The 11,443-nt window shown below is 48.0% G+C and overlaps 1 protein-coding gene across 2 annotated transcripts; it reads left to right on the top strand.

The window, feature by feature from the left end:
- The first annotated feature begins 248 nt into the window (after window positions 1–248).
- On the top strand, window positions 249–9,952 carry LOC126998489 (mucin-2-like). 2 transcript variants are annotated; one of them, XM_050860222.1, is made up of 5 exons: window positions 249–736; window positions 5,418–5,449; window positions 6,354–6,592; window positions 6,743–6,889; window positions 8,071–9,952. In XM_050860222.1, the coding sequence occupies exons 2-5, from the start codon at window positions 5,425–5,427 to the stop codon at window positions 9,184–9,186; spliced, it is 1,527 nt and encodes a 508-aa protein (XP_050716179.1). In that variant the 5' UTR covers window positions 249–736; window positions 5,418–5,424; the 3' UTR covers window positions 9,187–9,952. The 2 variants fall into 2 exon arrangements, with proteins under 2 accessions (XP_050716179.1, XP_050716178.1); XM_050860221.1 differs by lacking the exon at window positions 249–736 and adding an exon at window positions 3,397–3,801.
- The last annotated feature ends 1,491 nt before the right edge of the window (window positions 9,953–11,443 follow it).

Genomic DNA, 11,443 nt, shown 5'->3' on the forward strand with positions numbered 1-11,443 from the left:
CAGTTGCTGGCTATCTAATTACTTTGCTCATGGAAAAAATAATTTACTGAAGTACGATAATTTAATGTTTTTTGCTTGTCATTAGCGCAGCAGTTTCCATCTTCTTTGAGTTGACACGAGAATTGTAAGAAGAATAGAGATGGAAATAAAAATAAGGGAAAGGAAACACACACACACACACACACACACACACACACACACACACACACACACATATATGCCTTCATTTCTCTTCTTAAGCGCGTGAAAGTACAATGTTTAAAGCTCTGTGTTCTGGCTCTTCGTGAAATATCTTGTGTTCCCCCCCCCCCGCCACGGGTCATGCAGCCATTAGTATTCGGCACAGCCTGCTGGCCTGCCTGTCCTGCTGGCGGGAGGGAGCGGCGTGGGGCCCGTGGGGGAGACACGAACCAGTCTATATAAAGCTCTGCTCAGTGAAGGAACGGCGACGATTGGCGGCTCCTGGTACGCCCGTGTGTCCGTTGGTTCGCCCTGTATCCACGAACCCGCTGGACGAGTTCCGCGCTAGTTGCTGCGTCTGTTGTTATGGTGATCATGACGCGGGGAGGGTGACGACGCGCCCCCTCGTCTGGTGAGCACGCGGGAGTGAGTGAGCCTCGAGTGGTGGTGCACGTGAGGGGCGGACGGACGGACGGACGCCACACCTCGCCCAGTTCCCAGCGGCCAGCCCAGCCTCAACCCACGTCGCCTGCCTCCTCCTCCCTGCCCCTGCCAGGTGAGTTCTGGTCGCTCCGGGCCGGGCCACACACCTCACTGGCCACCACTGCCGCCGGCGCAGCCACTCACCTCACCTCGCCTTCCTCCACTTCTGCTCAATCCATTTTTTCCGCCCTCGAGTTTGTGTCCCGTCAATTCTTGCCTCCCCTGCCCTCATCCTCACCCTCCGCACTCCCTCTTCTCGCCTCACGTCGACCAAACATCTTTATGAAGCCCTCAGTGACCTTGCTGTCACTGCGCCATGAGGACGTTCCCCTTCTGCTGGCTACACTTCCTGCACTTCCTTCACCACCCCTCTACCTCTCTACACCTACTCACCCACGCTCATCCCCTCCCATGGCCACACTTCTTTGGCTATCTCTACCCTCTACACACACCTGCACCCCATCTCTCCCTCTGGCTATCCTTCCTTCACTACCCACTCTTCTACACTCTCACACTTACACACCCCTTCCTTTCCTCTGACCACACTCCCTTCACCACCCCACTACACCCACACCCCATCCCTCCTCCTACCCCTCGGCACCCTTCCCTCATCCCCCTTCCCTCCCTTCACCCCCTCCCCCAACAACAAAAACAACAGCAACAACAGGGCACTCACCTCATCCATCCTCATTGGCACATGCGCGGCTGTGAACAATGTGCTCGTAAATCTTCAGTAAACAAAACGAACGAACGAGACAACGAATATGGATGGGAGCTCGTAATAATAATAATAATATGGAGTGTATACGTTCTCTGTTCAGCGTGGAGGCAAGTGTTGTGATGCCTCCTCTCGGTTCCTCTCTCCACTTGACTTGAATTGCGTGTGTGTGTGTGTGTGTGTGTGTGTGTGTGTGTGTGTGTGTGTGGGGTGGGTGGGGGTGGAGGGGGGAGGTAAAAAAAATAATCGTCGCCTCTGAGGGTGTGGCGTGACAGACGGCGGCTTAACGGTGGTGAGACGCCGCGTGCGAGTCCAACCAAAAAAGAGGATACAGAGATAACCTGCGCTCATAACACACTCATAACACAATGCCGAGAGGAGACAATGGCCTGATTTTTCTTTAACGTCGTAACACTCATAACACACTCATAACACACTCATAACACAATGCCGAGAGGAGACAATGACCTGATTTTTCTTTAACGTCGTAACACTCATAACACACTCATAACACACTCATAACACAATGCCGAGAGGAGACAATGGCCTGATTTTTCTTTAACGTCGTAACACTCATAACACACTCATAACACAATGCCGAGAGGAGACAATGACCTGATTTTTCTTTAACGTCGTAACACTCATAACACACTCATAACACACTCATAACACAATGCCGAGAGGAGACAATGCCCTGTTTTTTCTTTAACGTCGTAACACTCATAACACACTCATAACACACTCATAACACACTCATAACACACTCATAATACACTCATAACACACTCATAACACACTCATAATACACTCATAGCACACTCATAACACACTCATAACACACTCATAACACACTCATAACACAATGCCGAGAGGAGACAATGGCCTGATTTTTCTTTAACGTCGTAACACTCATAACACACTCATAACACACTCATAACACAATGCCGAGAGGAGACAATGCCCTGTTTTTTTCTTTGACGTCGTTGTAGTCGTAGTTAGTAATGGTATGCCTTCTCAAATGCTTATATATGAGTCTTGTTCGATTGCCTGGCGCCAGATTTCTTAAATGGCGTATTAGTATTGTTTAAGAGTTATGTGGCTAGTTTGGCGTTTTAATTCCACTTTTTGAGACGGAGTTGGTTAGAAGTGTTGGATTTTCATGCATAAGTCGACGCATTACAAACTCAGTGGTTAAAAAAGTGATATGAAAAGCTACACAAAACCAACTTACCACGCCTTGAAAACCGCGTAAAAAAAAATTCATGCACATTATTGTTGGTAAAGACTAATGCGGCATTAAAAAATCAGACGAATTATGTTATTGGCTCACCTGAATTACTATACGCTCATGGGGAAAGAAATACTAACGTTCGACAATTTGATATTACTTCCTGTCATTAGTACAACTGTTTCCGTCGTCTACCACATAAAGAAGAGATAGTTTTTTTAACCCTTTTTTCCCCTATGAATTTGCTCGTTCTGGCGTCGCCCCTTCACGCCAAACACGGAAATTACCTCCTTGATGTGTAAGGAAGTGTGTGTGTGTGTGTGTGTGTGTGTGTGTGTGTGGTGGTGGTGGTGGGGTGGGGGGGTGGGGGGGGGCTGGATGTCAGTGATCATCGCCAGCCGCCCCAAGATGGCACCGTTAAAACTCCCCCGTGCATGTCCGAGGGTGGTGGTTAACTCGAGGGCGCGAGAACCTGGCCGCCGCCTCTGCCAATCTTAAGTGATAACACGCCCGGGCGCTGCCGCTCACCATGCTCATTTACTCGAGTAGTGGCAGGGAGCGGCAGCCATCGCTCCACCTCCGCCGCCCACCCGCTCGCCCACCTTGCACCAACCGCCATGCCCTCCCTCCCTCCCTCCTCCCCGCCCGCCGCCCGCACCCACCGCTCTTGTGACACCGGGCCAACCTGCTTCCTCCCGCCCTGTACCGTTAAAAAGATCATTGTCCTGAGGCGACCTGATGTCCTCCTTTATCCTGATTATTTGTTGGTTTAGGAAAATAAAACAGTCGTGAGGTGCTACGGTGAGGGCGCGGCTCCACCCTCGGCGCGGCGTCGTGCTCGAGACGCCGCCAGTGTTGTCGGTCTCCTGAAGGTCATTGCGGACGTCTCCTCATAAACCTTTACCAGAGATAAGAGAGGATTCATTCTCTCCCGCGTTGGTTTTGAAGGTTGCTCCAACTGGGAAAATACATTATGGACAGATGACCTGATTTACATTCGGCTTAGCGGCAATAAAACCTGCAGCTGTCACCCGCCGCGCACTGCCTGCATGGCCGCCGCACACTCACAGTTACGAGGAGCGGCGAGAACCGGAGACTCGGCGGGGATCGAGGCGAATCAGGGTCGTATCTTGGGCGTCTCCTTTTTTAAAGCCGCTTTGCCATCCAACTCACATCCAACGCTGCAAACTCCGTAGGTATTAAGGGAAATAGTGATACTTTTGCCTGGATTAGTAAGCGTGTGATATTTACTGGCTTCGCGGTTTGAGAGATTGTTTAAACAGCGGCACGGTGAGTTTGTACCCGTGCAGTAAGTAATGGGCGAAGAAATTGGCAGCTGAGACAGACTTGAGTGAGTGCCCCTTCGAGCCCCGTGGCCAGGCGGGTTCCAGGTTCGATTCGAGGTCCCGGAACAAGCAGGTCTCTCCTCTATCAGCCCCCATCTTCTTTAGTGTAATAGTCTCACTTGTTGATAGTTTCGAGTGTTCATAAAAGACCCGTATTTTCAGACGCCTTCCGCTCCCATAACAAGTATTTTCAAAGGTCACAATAAAGGAGATTAGTCACGTGGACTAGTCGGGTTCTCACGAGTGTTTTTTCATGTTCGTGGTGTTGGAGCCTCGTAAAATTATCATTAGTCTCTTGTAATTACCCATAAAAATGAAAACACAACCTCTACGAAAGCCATGTGGAATGTGGGTGTGTGAGTCGCGGAATGTTGGAGAGAATGGGCTGGCTAGATTTCGATACACGCTGACACAAAGGCCAAGCTGTTAGAAGATTATGTTGGAGTCGATTATTGTAACTTAGAAGTGTATCTGACGGCTATTAATTAGTCACTATTTCTAATCAACATTCCGATGATGAAAAAATTATAAACAAATATTTCTTTGTCTGGCTTTTAATGGAAAACACCAGAAATTAAAGGGATTCAAGGGAAAACTTATAAATATCAGGGAATAATACCAAATCGTTTTGAGAGGGTTGCTTCAGACTGTCAAGAAGAGTTATAATTTTGTGCTGAAGGAAGTTGTTAGAGGCCGGGCTGAAGACGGGGAGCTCAGACCAGTTCAGGGATGCTTAGCCGCTGTGCTGACAGGACACGGCCGTCACACCAAAAAATATCTCACACCAAAAGATTTCAAAATATAAGTTTTAAGACGAACATTTCAGATTTACGTTGGAATTAGATGCGTTATTTTGCTTCTGGGGGATGTAAAATGTATAACCATCTCAAACCAGCTGTCTTGTAAATTGTCTCATAAACTTTTGCCCTTCAAAGAGAGCGCCGCCTAAAAAAATAATAAAATCTACATTGAGAGAAAAGATCCCATTTGACTGCTGTCCCAATTACCGCCCCCCCCCTACCCACCCACCCACCCACCCCGCCGCCACATCTTCCTCGGCGCCTAACCAGTCTCAGTAGTGTTCTCCGGCTTTCAGATATACGTTAGAATTATCTGTTTTATGTATATTTTGTCTCTGGGGATCATAGTGATTCTAAATTAGTTGATAAGATACATTAAGAGAAAAGATGCGACATGAATGTTGTCCCACTGGCCCTTCACTCGCTGGGTCCTGTTTTCGGCGCCTAACCAGTCTCAGGGAAGTGTTCTCAGGCTTTCAGATTTACGCCAGAGTGGTCTGTATCAGTTATTTTGTCTCTGGGGATCATAGTAATTTTTAGCCAGTTGATAAGTTGCTGCTCCATGAATGTTGTCCCAATGCCTACTTCCCCCCCCCCCCCCCTCCGGCCGCGTCATCCCCGGCACCTAACCAGTCTGAGTGCAGTGTTCTTTGGCTTTGCAGGGGCGCCATGATCGCGTGGCTGCTGCTGGCAGGTACGTCACGCCGCCCGCCGCCCACCGCCGCCGCCCGGCTCTGCTGCCTTTCTAGCAGTACTGTTCGTATTTTGTACACTATACACTATACACTCATGCTTTGTTTAGTCTTGCCTTTGCATATTCATTTTTGCGCCCCGCTACATTTTTCTATTTTTCCTTTCAAGAGTCATGAGCCTGACAAAGAAGTAATGTCAAAAAAGAACAACTATATAATTTTCCCTGAATTAGACATTTTTATTTATAAATTAAATGTTGTATTTGTCCCTTAGTTACATTTCTTTTCTGGAATAATGAGTGTGTGATGAAGTAGATTGTCAAAAGGGAACAGTTAGCATATATGATCTTTGGTAAATTACAGTTATTTTGTGTCACGGGCTGTTTTAGCGTCATAGTTACAAATATTATTAGTAATCATAGTTTTCTGACAGTGAGGCAATATCAAAAAGCTATGTATACTTAATGCTCCGTGAATGTCAGTTGATGTCGGTGCTATTTATTATCTATTTTGAGTGTATTGTTTTATAACCTTTTGCCCTTCAAAGAGAGTGCCGCTTAAAAAAATGTATAAGAATCTGTGCATGGCCGCCGGCGGTTAGTGTAACTCGTAGCCGTTCATCATCTGGTGGCTGACTAATTGTCGGTCTGAGCACCGCTACGTGTACTACCTCGATCTGGAGTGTGTCAGGAGGAGTGCACGAAGCCAAGCGCCTCCACTCCGTCCTGTGTCTGTCTTACCGAGGGAGGCTTCGGCACGGGAGGCATAATTTATATACTTTATTTGGCTTAGGAAATGTACCGTAGCAATGTAAGGTCTACGTAAACACACACACACACACACACACACACACACACACACGCATCCCCCACCACTAATTCCGGGATGACCTGACCTGACCTGCAGTGACGGGCCTGGTGGTGAACGGGGCGCCGGGAAAGGAACAGCACCACCAGCACCACCTGCCCCGCGAGACCCGGGTCCTCTACGCCCGCACAATCGCCACCTCCATCCTCAGCAGCACGCCCCCTGGAGCCCGGCTGATCGGCGCCCGCGGGGACCTGCCGCCGCTGGTAGACCGCCTGATACACAACGCCACCGCCATCAGGAGGAACATCGTCGACACCTTCAGCTGCAATGGAAGGGTGAGAGATAGATAAATAGGTAGAGATAGGTAGATAGGTATATATAAATAGATATGTAGATAGATAGATAAATAGAATACGCACAAAAAAATAATACGACCCTACAAGTCTCTCACGTCTTGCCGCCCCCCCCCCCCCCCCTCTTGGCAGGTGTACGGCTACTACGCTGACCAAGACAACGACTGCCAGATCTTCCACATCTGCGTGCCGATGCAGCAGCTCTTCCCGGACCTGTACGGACCCGAGGACCTCTACCACTTCTCCTTCATCTGCCCGGGCTACACCATCTTCTCCCAAGTGAGTCGAGGTGCAGGTGGATGCGTCTCACCTGACAGACGCGAGGGAATCAGAACTTTATTTACATCAGTGGAAACAGCTAAAGGGCATAACAAACGCTCGTATTATCAAACGTTCGGGGCTCTTGTTACGAACGTTTTTCAGGGCTAGAGAAGTTATACGTTGGGTTGCCGTGAGTGTTTTTTTCTCGTTCACGGCGCAGAAGCTTTGCAAAACTACCGCCAGGCTCAAGAAACCACCCATGGAGACCCCGACAACTTCTGCGAGGACCTTTTGAAATAAATGGACTAAGCCTGCGAAGAGTTTGATAATATTGACTAAAAGCCGGCCAAGCGCTGCTCCAGTAAAAGAGTAAAGAGTGAGACGCCACAAGAGAGGTCAAGTTCGGCTGGAGATGTGTCTTGATACTCTTTGCTACGGGTCATATTCTTTTAAACATTTCGACGGCCAAGGACATCTATTTGGCAAGGCTTTCGTAGGAGTTGCGTGTATTTCCATGGATAGTTGTATGACTTGGTGGTGGATTGACAAAGCGCCCTTCATTCCACTGGACTATGGGCCAGTTCGACAGTCCAACACAGGGTCATTGTAAGCGCCCCAACCAAACTGTCTTCTCCACAATGATCCGTTATTTCTACTCAATACCAGATACTAATGAACTTTCCTGTATAGTTTCGTAAAATTTCCTCCTTTTTATAGCAACGTCAAACACTATACAAGGAATTTTCGTCGCATTTTGTGTTTGGTTGGGGAGCTTACAAACTTGGTGTAATGAACTGTAAAACTGGCCCAATATCTCTGTTCTCATGGTTCAGAGATTGTAGTTCTTCAGGGTTCATGACTTGATGGGACCGGGTCAGGTTCTGGGTCACCTTCGTTCTCTCGCTCCATATTCTTAAAACCAAGGTCAGTAGAATTTCATATTTTTCTGCTGGCAAGCACACCTATTTAATAAGGCTTTCTTAGGAATTTTGGCCATTTCCAGGGGTAGTTTTGTGACCCTGGTTTGACGATTCTTCTGTATCATGTACACCTAAATATTAAAAAAACTCATGAGAACCCGATTGATCCCCTTTTCAGTCTTTGGAAAGAGGCGGAGGCGGTAGGCGGAGGAGAGGCGGAAGCGTCTGAGAATGCCAGAATACCGATCTCTTGAGTCACCGAAGCTTACGATGTTTCAGGACTCGATGACGTGTGACTGGGAGGACTCGGCCTTCCCCTGCCCTCAAGCGCCGCAGCTGTACGACCGGAACAACCACTTTTTCGTGGTGCCCGCCGAAGATGTGCAGCGGACCAGCCCCACCCCCAGCCCCGCCCCCATTTCCCCCAGCCCTGCCCCACGGAGTCAACCCAGTCCCACCCTAAGTCCAGACACTGCCCCATTCCCATCGTGGCAAACCTCTAGTCCCAGCCCCTTCTCTGATACCACTTTCGACTCCTCTCAACGGAACAGCCCCAGTACAAGTTTTACCTCCAGTCCCACCCCAGCCCCTAACACTAGTCCTTTCCCCTCACGCCGAACCGCAAGTCCCAGCCCCACCTTTACTCCCAGCCCCAGACGTCGCAGCCCCCGACCCTCCGTTTCACGTCGCAATCTTACCCCAAGCCCCACTCCTAGTCCCAGCCCCACCCCTAGCACCAACCCCATTTCTGGACCCATAAACCCCACCACTACCCCCAGCTCCACCATCAGACCCAGCCTAGACCCCAACGCTATTCATTTCCGTCGGCGATTCAGACCTAATGCTTCACGGCGTACTATTACCCCCAGCCCCATGCCTGCCCCCAGCCCCACGACTACCCCCACCCCCACGGCTACCCCCACCCCCACGACTACCACCAGCCCCACGCCTATCACCAGCTCAACCCGTAGTCCCAGCCTTACTTCCAGCCCCAGAGCAACACCCATTCCTCTCCGTCGTAGCCCCTCGCCTATACCTTTAATACGAATCCCGACTACCAGCCCCACTCACAGCCCCAGCCCCAACAATAACATCAGCCCAAGCATGACTCCCAGCCCCAGACCTCTTCCTTTCCGTCGCAACCCCACACCGATTCCTTACAGCCGTACCTTCAACGAAAGCCCCACTAATAGCTCCGACCTTAAATTCAGTCCCCTTCCCCCCAGTTCCAGCACCACCCCCAGCCCCCCTCCCCCAAGCACCAGCACCACCCCCTCCCCCGCCCCTCGACGCCCCCCCAGTTATAGGTTGAGAGCTGGTTTGTTCCCTCGTCGCCGCCGCCGCCACCACCACCGCCACCCAAACCTTGAACCTAAAGCGTTTGAGGGGGTCTGAGGAGCTCCTTATTATCCTCCCTACACATACTCTCTTTTATTTCACGTTTTCATGATATCTCCTCCCTATCTCCTGTTTCTTTTTTTTCCTTCTTCCCATCCCTTTCATCTCTTTTGTTTGCCTCTCTCTTTTTCTTCCTTTTCACTTCCCTTCACCTGGTCTGTCTCCCTCATTTTCTTTCTCATTTACTTTCTCTTCCTCCAAGTTCTTTCCCTTCCCTACCTTCGTCTGTCTCTATTTTCCTTTTTCTTTACCTTCTTCTATACGTCTTTTCCTTTCTTTCACCTCGTCTACGTCCCTTCTTTTTCTTCCTTTCCCCTTTTCCTTGCATTCACCTCCCTTCGGCTCCTTTTTCAACCTTTTCGATTCCCTTCCCACCTCTCATCACCCTTGGCTCCATTTTCTTCCTTTTCCTTCCCTTCTCTTCCTCCTCTCTTCCATCTGTCTCCCTCTCCCTCAAGTTAGCTCTCCTTCACTCCCTCTCCCTTTTCCCTTCCTCTCTCTCTCTCTCTCTCTCTCTCTCTCTCTCTCTCTCTCTCTCTGGTCACGGTCGCGGCTGACAGTCACTATTCAGTCCGTCCAACTTTAATGAGCGGGCATTATTATTATTATTGTTAAGAGAAGTGTACCTGCAAAGACTGACGCGTATATACATGTATGTTGTGCTTCTAACCCGTGTTGTGTATTACTATATAGTACTAATGTTAATAAAAGACAGGAGCGTAGCAGCCTATCACGTTGCATCGCTCAGTGTACAAACGGTTAACTATAGTGTATACTTTATGCCGAAAGAAGAATGAAGGTGAAAAAAGAATGAAAAGGGAGAGAGAGAGAGAGAGAGAGAGAGAGAGAGAGAGAGAGAGAGAGAGAGAGAGGGGTGAGTATAATTGATAACGAAAGTGAAGAAGGTGAAGTATAAGGAAATGGGAATGTAACTGAACGCAGGGTTGAGTTTACTAAGGATGAAAGGACGAAGATATAAAGGTATAGGATTCTACTGACCTTAAGTATAAATATAAACAGAGGAAGAGTGAGTGTGTTGGTCGCATGAAGAACGACTGTAAGAATGTGATATCTATTTCATCCTTATTTATTTGTATGTGTATAAAGGTAAGTCTCCGAGAGGTAGAAGAAGACATGGCTCCTCGTATTCCAAAGAGTAAATAAAAAAATTATTATATCTCCTCAATAAAATAAATCATTATAGAAAGTATCGTTCAGTTTCTAGTGACGTGTCTTACTATGCCTGGTGACTTCGCGGGTCTTTTCCGTTTGGCGTACAGCGCTAAAAGTAATTTTAATATAGATTTTTCTATGTATTTTTGTCCGTAGAATCAGAATATCACATTATTTTTTTGGAGAAATTAACAGTTTTTGAGTTATTTGCCTTTAAAGTTATTTTCTTCCTATCTATTACTGAAGGAATTCAAACTTTAAAAAGTCGTAATATTCAGTATTCCGTTTGCAAACCTTCAGCAGTCATGGAAACGCTTTGAAAATCCAATTCAAGGACTTTTTTTTTACTCTTGAAAATATGGGATAATGTTTACGAAAGCGCGTCGCCTCTGGTGCTGGCCGCGGCGAGGCTGCAGCAGGTGTTGCGAGAAATACCTCCTCGCTGAAATAAGTCACATATACATGAGGGGTCGTAAAGTTCGGTTTGAGTAGTTTAAATATGCTCCCCTGACCTAAGCCCCCTGCGAGCTATTTTGAGGCTGCGGCGGCTGCAGCGTAAAGGAAAATAACTTAAAAACTGTTCGTTTCTCCATAAAACGGTTGTCATATTCGGATTCTACGGACAAAAATACATAAGAAAATCAATATTAAAATTAATTTTAGCGCTGTACGCCAAACGGAAAAGATCCGACTTCGCTTCGTGAGTGACAAGTGGCTGTACGATATGTGAACAAATAGTTGATTTTTCTTATTTGTAAAGTTACATGCATTTCCTAGGGAGAATTTATATATGCCTGAGGTGTGTCGCGCAGAAAATATTTGTGAACCCAAACCATTGCCCTGAGTGTGCTTCGGAGCTTGCTCGGTGTAGAATCACGCTGCTAAAAGACTGCTGTTAATCATCCACTGTCGATATATAAAAAGGCTGAGAGTAGATGTGTTGTCATGTGAGGCAGATGGTGAATTCTATGTGTAATAAAAGCCATACATAGCTGGCACACAGCTCGTGGGTCAACACAGCCTCACCTGGCTCAGGTTTCCCCAAAATTCATCATTTCTAAAATCTGCTCCTACGCTGCGG

The sequence above is a fragment of the Eriocheir sinensis genome, chromosome 14, assembly GCF_024679095.1.
Source record: "Eriocheir sinensis breed Jianghai 21 chromosome 14, ASM2467909v1, whole genome shotgun sequence".
NCBI lineage: Eukaryota > Metazoa > Arthropoda > Malacostraca > Decapoda > Varunidae > Eriocheir > Eriocheir sinensis.